Source organism: Perca fluviatilis, chromosome 6 (assembly GCF_010015445.1).
Source record: "Perca fluviatilis chromosome 6, GENO_Pfluv_1.0, whole genome shotgun sequence".
Lineage (NCBI taxonomy): Eukaryota > Metazoa > Chordata > Actinopteri > Perciformes > Percidae > Perca > Perca fluviatilis.
In genome coordinates this window covers 1,007,501-1,027,349 of record NC_053117.1, presented here as the reverse complement: position 1 = coordinate 1,027,349, position 19,849 = coordinate 1,007,501, and the positions used below count along the sequence as shown (strand labels likewise).

At 40.7% G+C, this 19,849-nt stretch overlaps 1 protein-coding gene across 2 annotated transcripts in view; it reads left to right on the top strand.

Annotated features, from left to right (window-relative positions):
• Positions 1–4,000: 4,000 nt before the first annotated feature.
• The window catches only part of ncs1b (neuronal calcium sensor 1b), an 18,355-nt gene continuing 2,506 nt past the window's right edge, over positions 4,001–19,849 (top strand). The window contains exons 1-8 of one of the 2 annotated variants that reach the window (XM_039803284.1): positions 4,001–4,254; positions 4,898–5,019; positions 6,060–6,202; positions 9,173–9,197; positions 16,412–16,550; positions 18,533–18,611; positions 19,608–19,696; positions 19,773–19,849. The exon at positions 19,773–19,849 is cut by the window's right edge and continues 1 nt beyond it. In XM_039803284.1, the coding sequence (XP_039659218.1) occupies positions 6,139–6,202; positions 9,173–9,197; positions 16,412–16,550; positions 18,533–18,611; positions 19,608–19,696; positions 19,773–19,849 (473 nt within the window). In that variant the 5' untranslated portion in view covers positions 4,001–4,254; positions 4,898–5,019; positions 6,060–6,138. Of the gene's footprint in view, positions 4,255–4,897; positions 5,020–6,059; positions 6,203–9,172; positions 9,198–14,679; positions 16,327–16,411; positions 16,551–18,532; positions 18,612–19,607; positions 19,697–19,772 lie in introns of those variants that run through there. The other variant, XM_039803285.1, reaches the window with a different exon arrangement.

Sequence of the window (19,849 nt, the reverse complement as noted above, 5' to 3'; positions counted from 1 at the left end):
TATGTGACTATTTATAAAACTGCCACAGTGATGGATCAGATGTTAAATAAAAGTTAGAGCAATACATAAAAATATCACAACCACATGGCCATAACATCCGTTTTTCGAATATACGGATATTTCTCTCATTCGTTATGTGCTTTGTTTATGTATGAGCGCCTCTGTCGTCAAGTTGTAATATAAGACAACCTGAAAACTCAAGGATACTTCCTCCTGAGTTTTTACTGCCTTCTTGTGTTTCGCTGCTAATTAAGATGAATATTGTGTTGATGGTATACTGTCAGCTCTGAGATGATGGCTTTCTATCCTGTAATGCAATACTGAGGGTGCTAAAACTCAGGCACTACAAAATATACAGATATTTTAGCACATGTCAGCACATCACGGTGATGCAAAGACGCTGCAGGGGCATTTAATGAAGCCCCTGTGCTGATGATGATTTAATGATCACGGCGTGTGTGGTTTCTGATAAATGGACAAATATCTGCAAGTAATTACACCAAATCGTTTTCAGGGGAAGCGCTTTTGTGAAGTGTGTTTAAAGGAGAAATGACTGTCAGCGTTTGGTGCTCTGCAATTAAAATGACACATTTTATAATAGGATATGTATAGGATTATCAGATACTAAGCAAAAAAGAATGGCCTGGATTTATAGCACTTTCTTGAAGACATCCTCTCTTGTACAGTTCATTTGTTTGAAGACACAAATATATATAGCCTGAATTGAAGGAATTAAGATCTACTGTATATTGGCCTAAATAGATGGTTGTAAACTGTGCAAATAATGGGTCGTGGGTAATCTGAGTTAAATTCAGATTACCCTAAGGAGTTGAAGAAAAAAATTATGTTCCTAAAAAGAATCCTGTCTGCCCTGAGGTCTACAGCATAGAGAGGTTATAAATCACAGATATACAACTTGTTCTATATCTATTTTATAAACCTTCCATTACTTTACCCAGTTTTGCCATGGCCTCTTTCTCCTGTGCTCAGCCTTGTTCCCTCAGTTCCTAGGAGACTACTGTAACTGCACTTGACTGCAATAAGGGACTGCAGGGAAGGGCACTAAATACTAAGGTGGCCAAGCCACACGGCCTACATTTAGGTCCATCCCTCCCATGAATGGGCAGAAAGCTCCTATTGGGCTGTAGAATGATAGTGGAGCAGTTGTTAATGGATAAATGCTATAACTGAGCATCTGTTCGCATGCAGCTGAAGGGACCAGAATTTCAATAAGCTGCCCATAAAACGGTCTGATTGCAAAGTTTGGACCCAAGCACAAATAACATGAGTAACAAGCATGAGTAACCAATGTGATAATTCGAGACTTGTGAGAAAAATGACTTGTCCTTGTGAACTTAATGTAGCCTAATAAGCAACCAGTACATGTAAAGACGGCAGAACATTCATCTTTTACTTCAAACCAATCCGAATTTCTTTGCTTCTCCTTCAGCAAATGTGTTAGAATATCTGAACTCATTTTTCCTCATTCCCATACTGCAATGTTTCTCAGCCTGCCTTGTGTTCTCCAAATCAGTAATTATAGTAGGCTATGTTTAGATAAACTCAACCTGAATTTTCCGGGTATGCTCTCTCAATTTGACATCCCACTCTCAAGCTTTTAGACTTCTCTTCTAGGACTTGCAAGATACCAGCCAGATGTTTTATATAATAGCTACTGAAATATCTATTACAACAAATCTTTGAAATAACATACATTGCCTAACACTCTTAAAGTGTTCATATTATGCTTTTTGGCTTTTCCCCTTTCCTTTATTGTGTTATATATCTTTTTTGTGCACGTTATAGGTTTACAAAGTGAAAAAGCCCAAAGTCCACCCCAAATGGACTTACCATCTCCAACAGAAAACACTGTTCACAAACTGCTCCAAACAGAGAGCCGAAGTCCCGCCCTTCTACTTCTGGTCCATGGGACCTTAATTCGGAAAAAATATGAACGAGAGTCAATGGAGATATAATTATTATTTTTTGATCCTGTTTGAATTGAGCCATGGATTACAAATATGATGTTCGTCAATTTAAAACATTATTTTTCCACCGAAGAAAGTCTCAGTTTATTCTTAAACTGCTGAAGTACAAGACTGTGAAAATACGTAATTAGAAAGACCACACACTTCAATGTCTCATGGATGACGTCTCGCTGAAGCTACGATGTCTGTGTGTATCGTACCGGGGATGTAACTTTACTCAAATGAGCAGAGATCCCATGAGGTCCACCGGAAGGGGCGTGACTTCGGCTCTCTATTGTATTCCAGCCTTTACTTCTGTGACGAACGTGCGTCATAATACTCACCTAGCTGCTAGCGTGGCATGCCCTCATACTCTGCTTCTGACTGGCTAGTAGTCCTTACCTAGCTACTGCGCATGCTAGAATCCCAACAAAGATGGAACAGAAGTGAGATGACTCACTCTGTAGCTAAAACAGAGAGCTCAACACACAAAAAAAGAGGAGCTGCAGCAATGTACAGTAGCCTATGTGGTGTTTGAAAGACCTGGGCGCCTCTATTGGGTTTCATTAAGGGACTTAAGAGTTTTTGGAGCTTGACCCTTAAGGTGCAGCAGGTAAGCCTTATAAAACTAACTTTCTGTCATATTTGCTGAAAATGACCCAATGTTCGAGTAGAACTACATAAAGCAGGTAATTAAAAAAAAAAAAATCTGGCTCCTCTGGCACCACCTACAGCCTGTAGTGAGATTTGTAAAAATCCACAGCTCCCCCGTTCAGATGCACCAATCAGGGCCAGGGGGGGTGTCTAACTTAGTGTCAATCACTGCTCATGCACACACATTCATTCTCCCTTGTGGGGGGAGGGGCTTAGGAGAACGTTTTGGGCTTTAACGGAAAGGGAGGAGGGACTGAGAAGTTGTTGATGTTCAAATTTTTGGGCTAAATCCTGGATCTTCCCAATCCTACCTACAGCACCTTTACTAAGGACTACCACTCAGGATATCTAGGCCTCTGCTGCCTCAATTTGGACCATTCCTGTTTAATCTCGTACCTCAGCTTAATGAAATTGCAATACTAAATTGCCACAGAGTAGCTGCATCTAAACTATAAATATAGCCAAAATATATATACTATCATACATTATTTTACAATAATGCTAACTCATTAATTAACGGAGATCAAACAAAACATGTAAAGTCAACCAGCAGACATACCTAGCTCCCTATATGGATAACAATTGTCAGAGATGATGCCAATAATATCCATAGCCTATATCCCTTGTCACATAAATGTAAAGTGATGGCCAATTTGTATTAGGCCTACGTTATTTAAGTGGATCATACGCATACACACACTGGTGCATTGAGTATAGCTAATAAAAAGTTCAAGTCCCTTCAGTCATAACATAAAGAAAACGGTACTGTTGTGTATTGTAATGTAAGACCCGCTGTGTTTAAATGTCATTTTTCCCACCGTGCGCTACATTAAAATCAATGCGACATACCTTACAAAAAGCGTGGTGGATGTCGATATGACTAGGTAAGATTCATGTAAATTGTTGCTCCCAACACTGTTGAAATTTACAGCTATATTTCGATTTCTTTGCGGGAACGCCGCCCGCCTTCACCTGACATTTCTGTTAGCAACGCTTTCGGGTCTGAACTTTCCGCGAAGCTTGCGCAGAGATCAACTGCGCAACTGGGTTACAGGTTGCCAGGTTGAGGTGACAAACGGGTTGAAAATTGTATATGGTGGGTGGATTGTGCGAATAGCAATGCGTTTCATAGCCTACAAAATCTGGCAACTGGTCAACATTAGACAACCTCATTGGGCAGATTATTTATAAAGGATCTTGGGCCATGCAAATTACGGGAGTTTCCGGGCTAAAAAAACGGGAGAAACCCGGGCAAAACGAGTGTTGGCAGGTATGCACACAAGCTATAGTGAAAGTGCCAAACTCTGCCCTGAAAATAAGAATGTGCGTCAAAAAGTGGGTTCATTAACAATTCAATGTATACGAGATGACACGTGTAAGGCTCTTAAAAAGCATACAAAGAGTCCCTGTATGACCAATGCACTGCGACGTCAGTGTCTCTCTGGCTCTGACTGGGCTGAGTTACCAGCAGCAACGTCACTCCCCGACGGCGGCATCAGAGAGCAGCACGGACGGTCGTCCGCGCAGCAGCGAGTCGCTCCCGGAACTCGGTGGAGGAAGGTACCGCTGGACAGTAGGCTCTCTCTCTGCTTTGGGACTGACTGGACGGTCACTTCCCGCTTCTGTAGCTCAGGTAAACCCCGAAGTCATTTTACAGGGAAACGCTTTTTATCATTACAAGGTTATTTGTGTGTGTGTGTGTGTGTGTGTGTGTGTGTGTGTGTGTGTGTGTGTGTGTGTGTGTGTGTGTGTGTGTGTGTGTGTGTGTGTTTTAGACAACTCGCTACAAAGAACAGCGTGGGTACCAAGTGTACAATGACTAGCAAGCTTCCCGCACTGTAGCTGTTGTGCTGTAGCCATAAACTGTGTGTTGCTATGGTACTGCCAGGCAACGTCCCACCTGCTGCTTCTGCTGCTGCTGCGACTTTATGTTTCTTACTCCTGTCAACCAAAATGCATATGGAAACTCTCTTTCATATGAATTAATTCAGCCATTTATTTGCCATGAATTGAATGGAATCGATCATTCCTGAGACTTAATGCTACATGAATTGCCGACACTCCTCTTGCTCCACACTGTCACTGTGCCTTGCCTGTGGGCTTTATTCAGTAGCTTTGGCAGACAGTAGAAAGGTCGTTGTCTTTTTTGAGTGTTTTTTTTTTCCCAGTCAAGTGCTCATGCATCTGCGGCTCTAGGTGACAACACGGTCCATTTCCACTAAAACACAGCAAATGCATTCCTTTTGTAACTGCTGTCTGCCTGTTTGTTTCCACAGTGTCTTAAGTAACACCCAGGACCAGAAGGCTTGAGCGAACACAAGATGGTGATTACCAGCATGGCATCCCTCAGAAGGACATCACTGGCCATGGACACAGAGAGCAGATGTTTGCAGTGAAGGTGCCTACTTAGTGCATACAGTATTTTTATTTTATTTTTATTTTTTTATGCGGCTTAGACAGCTGCTGTGGTTAGGCATCAGTGCATGCCAACGCTAGTCCCGTGATACAAAGAAATTCCATTATGCCTCTTCTCCTGTCTACTGTGACAGAGAGGAGGAAATCACCATGCTGTCATGAGGCCAGGAAGGAGGGAGAATTATGAGTCAGAATGGAGAAGAAAAGAAAACTGTCACTCTTCAAATCCGCCTCTGTCAAAGCTTTATAGACCGCTCGCACTTATTTTAAGAGCAAGACCACATCTCTTTTCAGCTGGCATCTAGGACTGTAGAACTATGTCAAGACCTTGCTTCTTTTTTTGCTTTCCATAAATTATTACTGAAACCTCTTTACCTTTTCTTAAACTGTCATGTCTGTATAAATTCCAGGGATTAAAGGGTAACGCTTTGAGTGAGCGCAAAGTGCAGCGGGGTGCATGCCAGGCGAGCTCTGTTCATTGTGCTTTAGTTTACACACCTCCTTATCTCAGCTGTCAAGTGGGAGGAATCTTTTCTACAGTAACTTACCCAGAGAATAAGAGATAGTGGTGGGAAAGGAGGAGTGGAGGGGGGGGAGTGAGAAGAACAGAGAATGAGTGGAACAGGGATTGAACGTGCTTTACCCAACCACTGAGTGACTCTTGTATCCAAGGACTAAGGTAGCAACGCATCCAAACGCCACTCTTCGCCCACGGACTGCTATGAAGAAATGAGGCAAACATATAGGCACTCAGCAGCTCTCGTATAGACTCAACAACCTGCCGGCCCTTCTTCACAGGGCCCCTGGGGTTTGACTCGCCTGTCTGGAGCGCCGGGGCTGGTGATGACTGAGCAGATCATGACCGCTGCTAGAGTGAAATACACAGAACGACATATACTCACTTAGCTTCAATGGGAGTTTCCTTTTTTGTCTTCAAAACATAACATAACAAAAGAGTGTTTCCCTTCTTTCACCGGCATCATTGCACCTAAACTGGCCCACGTTTGTGTGTGTTTTTGGCAGAGGAGCAGCCTGGAGAGGAGGTAGTAACAGGTGCTGTGTGCCAAGGTGGATTTGGAGGTGTGGAGGAGAGCTGAAGATCATGGGCAAATCAAACAGCAAGCTCAAGCCAGAGGTGGTGGAGGAGTTAACAAGGAAAACCTACTGTGAGTATCTTCATCTTTGTGCTTGTGTTGTAGGAACACAAACTCTTTTCAACTAGCCTGCATCAGAATAAAGGTAACATTCTGGCCAAAGGTGAAAGACTGTACAGCGTGTGATAGTAATAAAAAACATTAATAATTATATTTTCCACAATCTGGGATCCATACAGGCTGTACAGTAAATAGCCCTGCCTGCTACAGTAAGATATAATGCAATTCTATCTCATTATCAACAAAACCGAGCTACAACTAAATGTCAGCTGAGAATAAGCTCGCTGTTTGATTTCAATTTACATTTAAATATTGTGTAGCAAATTGCGATTAGTTAAAGTCCCACAAAAGTTGCAGTCAGCATCTTTAAATCACGCTGAAGGGACTTTTAAATATGGAGATGCTGAGTTTGCATCAAGCTGGGGGGTTTTAGAGATGAGGATGTGGTTTTCTGCAGGTCATGGAACCTCCGTACATTCTTCTATGTATACAGAGACAGAGATAGATGGGCATATAATATAAACAGAGTTTGAATTGAAATGGTGGGGTTGATCATAAACCGTACATGGATTTGTGTTGTTCCTGTAGACTTATCACTGCAAATTGACAGCATTTGCTTTTCCCACCTTGTTCGCACTAACTTCTCCGCCACATTTTTCAATCAAATATGAGCAGAGATCACATTTATAATTACCACAACCATGTCTGCTCTGAAGACACCATATTAACCATTTGCATGTTATTTTTGGAGCGCAGAGTTCTTATTTGAGCCGTACAGTGTGCAGGTGTGGGGGGGAGTTGACATCCATTGGCTGCTTAATGACAGTGTTATTTGTGTGGTGGGTCTCTCCACAGCAGAACCGTGGAAGGCTGTTGTGGTGGCAGGAAATTGCTGTGGAGGAAGATTGGGCTTCGTGCTGGGCTGGGCTGGGCTGCTTGCTGCTGTTCTCTCTCTCTCTCTCTCTCTCTCTCTCTCTCTCTCTCTCTCTCTCTCTCTCTCTCTCTCTCTCTTACCCTTTTTGCCCTGTCTCCTTCGCTTTATCCCCTAATTGCCCTCTTTGAGCTGGGAATGGAATAGTATAATTAGGATCTTATCTGGTTAGCATCGCTGAGAGGGGCACCAAGCTTTCTCTCCCAGCGTGATCATTCTCCCATTCTCTGTTGTTGCCTGACTTGAGACTTATTTCTGCTTTCCTTCATCCTGTTGTTGCCTCTTTTTCTTGCTCTCCCATGAGAAGCGGTGTCTGCCATTTTGGTCTATGCTTTGCTTTGGTTCTTGACAGATTGGGGACTTAGTGCATTTCTCTGTGCCTGTGTCTTTTTTTCTTTCAGTGGTAGGGTGGTTTTTTTTTTTTTTCCTCAGCAAATTATGCCCTCTGTGTTGTCAGTCAACTAACAAGGCCAGGCCAAAATTGAGGCCTGTTTAGTTAGATGTCTGTCTTCAGCTTTATTGTAGGTTTAAAAAAAAAAAATGCATGCATCTTCGTGAGACAATTATTATGACCTTGTGTTTTAAATAAAACCCCTTCTGGCCAAAGACAACATTAAACTGTACCAAGGCTCTGGCTAGCCAGTGTTTTTCCTGTTCTTAGTGAAAACTGTGGAAAATGGTTGCAGCCTCACCTGTGCTTTAAGACCGCTTAATTCAAAACAAAAAAGGCTTTTCCAAATGACTGCTCTGGCATCACATAGAAATGCCTGCAGTCCCGTTAAAGTGTCTGCAGGAAGTAGGCTAGGCCCACGTTATGGCATGATGATTTTGTAAGTTGTCAAAGCCATGAAGAGGCCCACGGTGACCGAGCAAGCTGGATGTGTTCTAGCAGACCCTGCAAGGCCAACCAGCTGAGTGGGCCCTGCACTCTCCTGCAATGGGCAGATCACATTATTGCCCATTGCCTCTGACTGACTTGAGTTTCTTGATGAAATGCTGAGCAGAAGAAATTGTGGCCGAGAGATATGCTAGGCGAAGGCTACCTGGCCTGGCCTTCTTATCAATAGCCTCCGTGTGATTCTGCTCCAGCGCTGCACTAGTCACACTATGGAATACACATGTAGATGTCATGGTAATGTGTTGAATATGTTTTCCATGAATATCGGTTTTATTTCCTGACCAGTCTCCTCAAATATGAGGGTGTTTGATACTTTATAATGATAATTTAATTCCCCAAAAATGTCTTATTTGTGACTTATGTTTAGGCATGAAACTCCCTTTGTTTCCCTGTTTGTGTGCTTTTGCAGTAACCATGACTACAAGTTGCTCAAGATTAAACATTATAGAAGAAGACATGACCAGTTCACTAGCTAGCTGTTTGCTTTGTTCATAAGGCCATTGCTTTGCCCCAGGCCCAACCGAATTGGTACGGTAGTAGACGGCAGGTGTCCTCAGACTTACAGTGGCATGAATTCAGAAAGTCTATCTCAAAGGACCACCTGGTTAAACCAACGCTATTGAGTTACAGTCCTCGTTTTCATTAGCAACCCCAGGGGCCCGAGAGGCAGAACATTGCTGTGGTTACTTGAGAGAAAGTCAAGAGACAAGGGGAAGCCATGAGGGATTGGTTGATTAGATGCTGGCAGATAATTGTGTTTGTGTGGGCATGACAACACATCCTGCCTCCTGAACTGTTCTTTTTCTTAAATCTGTGGCTGACCTTCATTCCCTCAGCCTTGATTGTCTTTTTTGTGGCTCCCTGGGGTTTACTCCCACTTGTCCTCGCAGAAATGATTATTCATCTTCTCTTATAGTAGGCTAGAATCGATGAATTCTACACTCAACTAAACATGGCTATTGTTTCAAACTTGCACGTTGACATTGTTAAATAGTTTTGGTAAAGTCAGATGTGAAAGGATTGGGCCGAGATGATTAATGATGCTACTACAGTACTTGGCTCCTCTGTATCTAACAGCACGCTACTTTTTTTTTTTCTAGGACAGCCAAAGTTTTCCTCAAAGCTAATATGTCTCTCTTTATTTCTCTTACAGTTACAGAGAAAGAGGTACAGCAGTGGTAAGTGTATGCATTCATTTATATTTTTATTGTGTGTGTATATACCTTTTTTGTTAGGTTTTCTTTTAAAGGGGGGTGTACTCAATATTCAGAACATTAATATAGCAGTAAACTTCTATTTAGGGCTGGGCGATATGGAGAAAATCAAATATCACAATATTTTTGACCAAATACCTCGATATCGATACCGCAACGATATTGTTATGTTGACTATTGGTGCTTTCACAAAATATTTACACAATGAGATTTTTGATAAATCATCATCAGTAATGTGGATATAATGACTAAGTGGGTAAAGGCAAATAATAGAACAGTTACAACAGTCTGGTAAGTTCAGAAAATGACAAACTTTACTGTAATGCAGCCTTTAAAACCAGAAAAGATACCACTTATGCCATATTACGATATCCAAAATCTAAGACGATATCTAGTCTCCTATCATGATATGGATATAATATCCATATATTGCCCAGCTCTACTTCTATTGTCTGTGTAAAGATATACTGGAGTAATAGCGTCCTGAGCCGAAAATGAAGTCGCACTCCCTCTGTGCATGTTGTTATTCGTCCGGCAGCGTGTGCATGTGAGTGCATGTGAGTGCCTTGTGCTTCGTTATCAGACGCCAGGGCCGAGACAAAGTCTTGGTATTTGACGAGTTGGGGAACGTTCTGTGAGAGCCGTGTGGAGGCAATCCCAGACTTTTTCTAAATATTGAGTACAGCCTTTTTTAAATAACACAGATAAACTGATTTATACGGGCCAACTGGAAGGGATACATTTCATCAAAATCTATATGCATGCACATTGATATCAACCTCTAATGATTCTGCACTTTGAGGAAAAGAACATTTTAAATTGGAAGATATGCCCATAACACATATATACATATATTATTGCTATACAACATCAGGTTTTATAGTTTGACACATGAGTAAGCCATTTTGACCTGTTTTCATCAAAGTTATGAATTTGAGTTCTCAGTTTAATGTATTTCTATCCATTGTGTATACATTGTAAACTAAGTTGATCCACTCCTTTTGCATGCCACTAAACAACAACCTCAACAATTATTTATCTCATATTGCACAGTGAACCCCTTCTAGATCAACCAAGGCACATGATTTTGAAAATTAAAACAGATTTTTATTTTAAAAAACTGCCTCCAGGAATCCGTAGACACTTTCCAAAATGGAGGGACAGAAAATGTGAAAGTTATTTGCCACTGTGCTTCCACAGGACCTCCAGTGGGCAGTCTGATTAGAGTTGTTAGTCTTTTGCGCTGGAGTACAGAAGAATAGAGTCCCATCCTTCCAGCTGAATTCTCTTCAGGAGGGAGGTCTGCTGTCTGCAGATCCAGAATTACCCTCTGCTTTCCATCTTGCTTTAATATACAGTATGGTTTCATTTTTACATTTTAAGAGCAACATATGATGTAGATATTACTTGTCTGGTAAGTAGCATCTTCATAGGCTTTTTGAAAAACATCAAGTATTTCTTTTCCCATTGTAGTGTCGTCTTTTGAAAATGAAAATGTCTTGCCAACAAAATCTCTGATTTGTAAATACCTAAAGTGATCCTGATTCTGCAGATTAAAGTTGTCCTTAAGGTCCGGTAAGTCCATAACCGTACCTTGATTTAAGAGCATTTCCAGTCCAGCTTCTAAACCTCATGTCATATTTACTGGGCATGAAGTCCAGGTCATAGGCGAACCATTTAAACATTTTAGTCCTGCCCTTCCATTTGTGCCTTTTTTAATTTTTTTAATTCCATATCTTTAGGGAGCTAGTTATCCAAAGGTTATTTGGGTCTGAAAGACGACTCGTTAATGAAGGGTCTCCTACCAGCACTATACATTCATTTTTAATGAGATTTTTCAATTCCTGATGTAAAGCTATTCATATATTATTACAATCACAATTGTGTTTTTACTGGCAAAGCTCACAGGAATCGGGGGGGGGGTCTTATATTGACCCACTTCCAAAATCCACTTTGATATGAATTTTGCCCAGGATTTTGTTTCCTCTGGCCATGAATAGTGCCTTTACATTTGGTTTGGTAGTTGATTCGAAGCCATCTCCCTCACTTCTACCCTGAAGACAGATGAGTTCTGAAAATAGAATGACTTTGAAGTCTTACTGAGACTGAATGACTTTGAAGGCTCATAATACGGATAAAAACATTTCCATGATGCATTCCTCAACAACCTTTTTTTTTGCTCTATTTGCAAACGGGATGTCTGATAACAGAAGAATTGCGGGGGCATGAGGTTGTTTCACATCCAGGCACTTAATCACTACATGGCCACAGAGCCTCCACAAGTTTTCCTATTAGTAATCCTCCCTGTCGGAGCCCGTACCTATGATTCAGTTTGACCTGCTGCGGCATCACTTTGCAGAGGTCTCGCCTTTGTCTGATCCCAGCCTGCACTCACAGTCTTCCAACATCTATTTACATACAGTATATCAAAATGAAACATATCCAAGATAAGTCACAGAAACTGTGGTAAGAGTGATCATTACTGTTAAGGTGTGATATTTTATTTTATTTTATTTTTTTTTTCTGAAGGCACAATTTGACAGCCGCTGGCACACGGATGGGAGACAATGCATCTTCATGTACAGAGATGATTCAGGCATGAGCGTAGTCATTGCTTTTGTTTGCTGTGTGCTGCTGCTCTTGGGCTATTGTTTCTTTGGAAAAGAAAAAACCGAGCATTCTCTGTTTCTTTTCCAAAGAAACAATAGCCTTACTGTATATTCGAAGAGGCAGCACTGTAATAAAGTCATCACTTTTCCATGTTTACACTTCAGTTCTCGTGCTTTGGTTTTGCATTTCACAGCCTAATTCTGCATGCATGAAAAGAGCTCTGTGTCAGTAGCTAGTTGCTGTTCATGTTCCCTGTTAGGGGGTTTACGGGGGGGGGAGGAGCCGAGGCATATACACAGCCATGCAGCAGCAGCAGCAGCATTAGATATCACTGGGCATTGGCAGTTCAATGGCCTCCGAGGTGGCCGTCTCCGGGGCTGACTGAGTGCACTGGTGCGGAAGACCCCCACCCTTTCTTAAACCTCCAGCCCCCGGCTAGCTCACCATCACTCTCACTGTCTTTCACAGCAAAGTTTGCATTAGTCCTCACTTGAAGATCAACAGCAATCAACGCGGCTGAGTGTGAGGGATGAGCGGGAATTTTACCAGGGGAAATGCCAGATGGCGTGTAATTAGAGCACAGGCACAGACAGAAGAATTAGCGAGGTTAGATAAATACCTGTGTTGTGCATTAAATTTGTCCCCCTTCCTAACTCTCCTCCAAGGGAACATCATTGGTATGCTTGAGGCTCACCTGAAATCAATAACAAAATGCCATAGCGCAGTGATGTTCCTGCCAGCTAGGCAGACATTCTGCGCAACTCTTCAGCAAACCACCCTGGTAGATGCCAAGGAGTAGGAGCCAGTGCCAGTTATAAATTCTTAATCTTCATGCTGGCCCCCCTAGTGCGGGAGATGCACAATGTCACGTCTGCTATGTCCCTGCAAGTACAGTACGTGGTTGCACTATTACACTCCTTCAAGTACAGTCTGACTGTGTACGTGTCTTAGCACCAATGTCACCAAGTCCGATGTGTTCTTGGCAAATGAAGGTGATTCTGATTATGACTCTGAGGAATAGCTGACACTGGGCAAACATGTTCACACTGGTACAGTGCCTCTGTGCTGCACCCATGTACTGTAGATGTGTCTTCTTCTTATGTAACTCTACTGGCAGTATGTTAAATGTGGTAGTCAGTCAGCCTTACATGTGTACTGAATGCCTAGTAAAGCAAATGAATATGACATATATATATATATATATATATATATATATTATATATATTATATTATATATATTATATATATTTATATTATATATATATATATATTATATTATATATTATATATATATATATATATATATATTATATATATATATATTATATATTATATATATATTATATATTATATATTATATATATATATATATATATTATATATATATATATATATATATATATATATATATATATATATATATATATATATATATATATATATATATTATATATATTATTATATATATATATATATTATATATATTTATATATATTATATAATATATATATATATATATATATATATATATATATATATATATATATATATATATATATATATATATATATCTATATATATATATATATCTCAAAACTCAAAGGTCATGTTGAAGGTTTTAACTGGAGCCCAACCAATACTCACTTGACAAAGAGAGTGAAAAATCCAATATTTATATATCGGCTGGTTTTAGTTTTTTTTTCTTTACATTAAAGATATAATTTGAGCAAATATTCTTGATCAGAACAGCTTAAATTTGGTTATTGAAAATGAAAAATAACACACTGAATCAAGTCGTGGTCTAGTTAGCATTTGGGTGATGTAGGCGCAGGGTTTTGAGAAGGAGAAATAATGTGTGTAATGAAAAAGACTTTCTCTGGTCCTTCTGCATCACTTTTGATACTTTTGTAAAAACTGAGTCTGACATTGTTGTACAAGTGCAATGGTAAAATGATGGAGTACTCTCTCCATTCACTGCTCTATCCTTTTCACATGCAGTCCTTAAGGTGCTCTTACAATTGCAACAAAAAAAAACCTTGGTCACAGAAAAGAAATCTTTAGCTACTCTCAGGCAAAGAAAAATAGTCACATTAAAGAGGAACTCCTGTGATTTAGTATTGCACCATAAATTTGAGTGACTCCTAAAATACAGATTAAAAAAGCGGACAAAATCGAAGCAGCAGACTGCTGATGACATCATCAGGGTTATTTTTTCAGACTCTGGAAAGCAGCTTCAGAGCCACAGAAGATATGTTTTCACAGGGACTAGCACTCCTCAAAACTAGTACACTGAAAATAAAGGTCCCATGGCATGAAAATCTCACTTTTTGAGGTTTTTTAACATTAATATGAGTTCCCCCAGCCTGCCTATGGTCCCCCAGTTGCTAGAAATGGTGATAGGTGTAAACCGAGCCCTGGGTATCCTGCTCTGCCTTTGAGAAAATGAAAGCTCAGATGGGCCGATCTGGAATCTTGCTCCTTATGATCCTTATCTCCTCCTCAATAGCTACAGACACAGAAATGGCACATCCTAAGGAAAGCTCATTGTGGGACTGGCTCTAGTGGCTGTAATTCTGCACCAAGGCTGAATTTTGGGAAAGAGACTTCAGAGACCGTATTAGGAGACCACTAAGGTCTATATAAAAGAGACTTCAGATACAGTATTAGGGGACCACTAAGGTCTATATAAAAGAGACTTCAGATACAGTATTAGGGGACCACTAAGGTCTATATAAAAGAGACTTCAGATACAGTATTAGGGGACCACTAAGGTCTATATAAAAGAGACTTCAGATACAGTATTAGGGGACCACTAAGGTCTATATAAAAGCATCCGAAGAGCACCATGTCATGGGACCTTTTAATGTGCAAAATTAGTGGAGTGCCTTTTTAAAAGCCTTTTATTTAGTCAGGCATGGTTTAAAATGAAGACCTGTTTCACCTGGACCACAGTACTTATGTGGTTTGTGGTGTTAATTAATTTGTATATATTAGTGTATCCTTCTATCACTGTGATGCAGGATACAGGAAAGGTTTTTTCGACAATTATTTATGTAAACGACACCAATCCAAACCACATTTCTGTGCTGAACTGTTCTTGTTACTTATCAGCAAACTTATACTCTGACACCAATATATCTGTGATAAGCAGATATGTCAGTATTGGAGAACCAATTCAGTTTTATTTTTCCTGCGATAAACAAAGAAATGGCTGATATTTGATGCACCTGAAATGATTGAGTAAGGGCAATATAGCCACTTCTCGTAAACCTCCTAGAAGTCTAAAGAAGAAAAGAATAGGTGTCTTTACGACAAATGCTTTATACTGTAGATACACTTCTGTTTATGCAGCAGTCTACTGAATGCACTATACTAAAACATGTACACTAACTGTACAGTATATACAGTACACACACTATGCTATACAGTGTGTTACAGTACCATTCAGCCTTTTATTTTGGTTGCCGGCTATAATATTCCAAAGTCACACATTAAAAATGACTGAAGAATTCAGGTGAAATGGGTCAGCTTTGGATTATGATATGCATTGTGTGCCATGCACTTTGAATACCAATTAGATTGTGTTATGCATCATGGTGAGCTAGGCTTTCATTTTTCTTTCATTTCTTTCATTTCTCACATTTGAATTTATCTACAGATAATTCAAATGTGAGAATTACATGGTTTTGCTCTCTTCTCTCTTCTCGCCTGGCTGAAGATTTTTTCTCCGCTGTTTCCTCAAAATGTCTTTCCACCTCTCTTTGACTATATGGAGCTGGCTTCATTATCTCCGAGACAGATTAAAAGCACAGAGTTTAAGAGGAGTGAGGAGCCTGAGTGCGAGTGGAAAAGATCTGTCCTGGCCTTCTTCATCAGAACTCTCTCTCTCTCTCTCTCTCTCTCTGGCCGTAATTACAGCCCGGCCTTATTCTGAATCGGAGACGAACGTGCAGCACTCCCTCATGCGTCATTTTTGCTGTTGATCAAGAGCAAAAGCTTTTTGTAATGCTTTTTATAACGAGAGTGTTCTTACTCCCTGCCATTTCCTCCTCCTACTTCTCATCTAGCATTTATTTTTTGTATGGCTAACAATCTCTCCCTCACTTCCTGACCTGCCACAGTCTAGTTAGACTTTGAGGCTGCTGTGTCCCTTTTATGAAGACATACAAGGAAACTGCCTGCCCTTTTGAGCGACTGCGCTTGAAATTGCTTATGAGATGCTTCTATATTTAGGCTAATAGAGATATTACGTCGCTCTCTAGATATGTCATTTCCAGGGGCAAGAGGAAGCTCTCAGACTTATCTATCAGCTACGCATATTATCAAAAGAAGACTAGAGAGTAATTTGATTAGACTTAACCACTCTGGGCCTGCTATTGGATTAGGGCAATCGTCTTATCTGTGAATGAGACAAATAGCTTTGCACTTTACCTTTTTGATCTAGCACACGCTTTCAGGCTGAATCCGTAATGCCCGCTGCAGGGTGAGGAGGTGACTTCAATCTGTCATCGTTGTTGCCATTATACATGATATTAGAACTCTTTAAACATCTGTGCTTTATGTTCCAGGTACAAAGGCTTCATTAAAGATTGCCCAAGTGGGCAGCTGGATGCTGTGGGCTTTCAGAAGATCTACAAGCAGTTCTTTCCTTTTGGAGATCCCACAAAGTTCGCCTCCTTTGTCTTCAATGTATTTGATGAAAACAAGGTTTGTAACCAATGTCATATGTTTAACTGTCCTGTTATGATGCAGGACAAATATTCCACCACTTTCTGTTAGGACAGAGAAATAGTTAGACAGTGGCTGTTTGTCCGGGGTTGCTGCTTGATAAGGAACATAATGTTCAAAGCGACAGCGTCTCAGGATAGAGCTAATCTAAAGGTCCTTTCAGCCAGAGGTTGCACGGAACAAAAGGGCAACATTGTTTAGAAATCCTCCATTTTGCTGCTGTTGTTATTCCAGAGCCCTTTTTATTTATTTATTTATTTATTTTTTTTAATGAAAGAGAGAACTGCGAGCCATCAGGTTTGTATACAGAAAAGTGCAATTTATTACCTTTTGAACGAAAGCGGTTTCGGAAACATGTATTGAAATTCTTCACCACAGTGTTATCAAAATAATATACAGCATAAGGACATGTTTATTGTACCCAGTGTGGAATGATTGCCCTATTTGTGTTCTTTGTGTTTTGTTGCTAACTGCAAGGTTCGTACAAACATTATCCGATTGTATTTTGTACATTTTTGAAGTACATCGAAACACTACATACGTCTTTCGAAATCATTCTCTGCTCCGACATCGCCAGTATTATAACAGCACAGATGATTCTCTCCTATTTTAAAAAATAAAAAGAAGATGAGTCATTGCATCAGTGGTAAGACATAATCGTAACCCTTTGTCATGTGCCAGAAATCAGTTTCCAGTAGTGTTTGCCAATTTATTTTTCAAAAGGTGTACAGTATATGCACGTTTTTGTTTTGGAACGGAACCCCGGTCTCTGTTATGTGGGCAACATTCAGTCTGGAGTGATCCACCTCATCGCAGCTGCAGATTAGTCCGTTTGTGTTTAGGAGGTCAAACTGTAGATGACCAGCTCCTGGGACGTTGGTGAGCCCCTGGAGGTTTATTGACTCAGTTAAGAGGCTTTGTGTCAGAAAGATCAGACAAGCCCTCCATCTGATGTTTATCTGTGACATTCATTAGCGGTAGGCACCCTGTAGTTAGAGAATGCACTGATCTTAACAGTATTCATGACTTATGCAATCAGCAATGCGTGACTTCAGCATCGTCTGGTCAGATGTCTGGTAGAGATAAAAGTTAGCTGACCCCAGGGCCATGAGAGCGTTTGGCTACCTTCTTAAAGCAAAGCTGTGGCTGAACTCACAGCAGTTACAGGTAGGCAGCTGTTGTAGCACCACACACCAACAATCCTAATATGATAATAATCCTGAATGACCACGTCCAGGGCCTCGGTTTATATGCTTTGCTTGTTGTCGAGAGCTGTTCGATGTGTGAATGGCATGTCTTTTATGCAGCGCTTTGAAGCGTTTAATTTGAGTCTTGTGCAGTTGCTGGAGGATGGAGGTTTAGCCTGATGAGTTTGTCTGAATTAGCGGCGTGTGAGCCACTTTGAGTTTTCAATTTTACATTTGATTATTATCCACGTCGGTAGACGTTTGTCTCGGCTGCACAGATTGTGGCCTCACAGCAGGAAAAGGAACGCTGAGGGCCACAATTTTGGGAGGGTAATTGGAAATGTTGTGAACTTCTGTGGTACAATTTCAGAGCTCGGGATTCAAACAAAGCTCAGAGGAAATAAGTGTCCAAATATTTTCCACCTCGTCGGACAGAATTAGCCGCCATGCCCATTCATGATGCGGAATCATTAGGAAAATGTCAAACATCTTCACCCCAAATATGCAGCGGTTGTTTGTGTGCTGTTACTTTTAGACAATGGGGCAGTCGCATCCATCTTACTAATGACCAGAGGTGACATGTTTCTGCCTCAGGAGAGAGCCAGGTGCAGGGCGAAAATAGCAGCTGACTTGGAGCAAACGTCTGGCCCCGTTTTTCAGCAGAATACAGCAAGGACGTCATGGAAGAACAGCTACAGCAAGATGCTCATCTTCTCTCTGGGCCATTTCCTCTCTCCCATTCTCTCTCTCTTTCTCTCCCTTTTGCCACCGCAGGATGGACGCATTGAGTTCTCGGAGTTCATCCAGGCCTTGTCAGTGACTTCCCGGGGAACTCTTGATGAGAAGTTGAGATGTAAGAAGATGCAACCTCCTCCTGTTTTGTTTCTTTACATTTAAATAACAGGATTTAGGATTGGCTGCCATGCGTTGCATGTGAAAGAGGACAGATTTCTTTCTTAGAGCAGTGATTCCCAACCTTGTACTTCTGCGGTTGCCATTGTCTATGTGGAAAGATTGGAGAGTAGCAAAACTGATAAAAAAAAATATATCCACATATTAAGATTAAGTCAACCGTAACACCTGAACACTACATGTTGCAGTAATGTAAGAGTGTGTGAAAACTAGATAGCAAGCGAGCACAGAAGTTTAAACAGGTAGCGAAAAGTAATAACTTAACAGTTATAACTTAACGGTAATAATAGTTAGCTAAAAGTAATGTCAATGGATAATCGCCTACTAGGCTAATATTAGTACAGTAGCTGACCAAACCAACCTTAACATTGACAGTTCAATTTTATGAAGGAAAAAAAAAACATTTTAAAATCATTTTCATCTGTATTTATAAGTGTAATACCTTTGGAACATACATTAGGAATCGATGACGCAAGTTCATGTGACAGGGCTTTAGGGGAACCTCAGACCAAAAAGGTTGGGAACAACTGTCTTAGAGAACAGCAAAAGGGAGATTAGTAGCAAGACACAGCAGGCACACAACCTGGGGGTCATAACCCCAATATGTTGACAACCTTTTTGGAAAATAAAAAGCCCTAGAAAACCTGCAACCTTATCCGTAACCATACGTTTTAAACCTGAAGCCAAGTGTGAGCTTGATTCATATGCACAGTCACTCCTGTCGCCTTTTGAACTGGGAAGCAAACATGAAAGGCTGCTGCCTGTCTGTACTCCGTTTTCACCACTTCCACAGACATGAAACACTGGGTGCTGTGTAATCCATGCACTTGTATAGTTAAATCTAATCTTTTGTTTTACATTTTGAAGTCACGGTAGCCTTTTGATCTCAGCGTGGGCTTACCTACCAAAAATATATTCAACAATGTTCTCTACACAGGGGCTTTTAAACTCTATGACCTGGATAACGATGGCTACATCACCCGAGATGAGATGTTGAACATCGTAGATGCCATTTATCAGATGGTGGTAAGTTTTACCAGACATCAGACACATGAATCTGAATTGTTTTGAATGGTACGAACTGAATGATTTAATATCTTAGGGGAACACTGTGGAGCTGCCAGAAGAAGAAAACACACCAGAAAAGCGGGTGGACCGTATTTTTGCAATGATGGACAA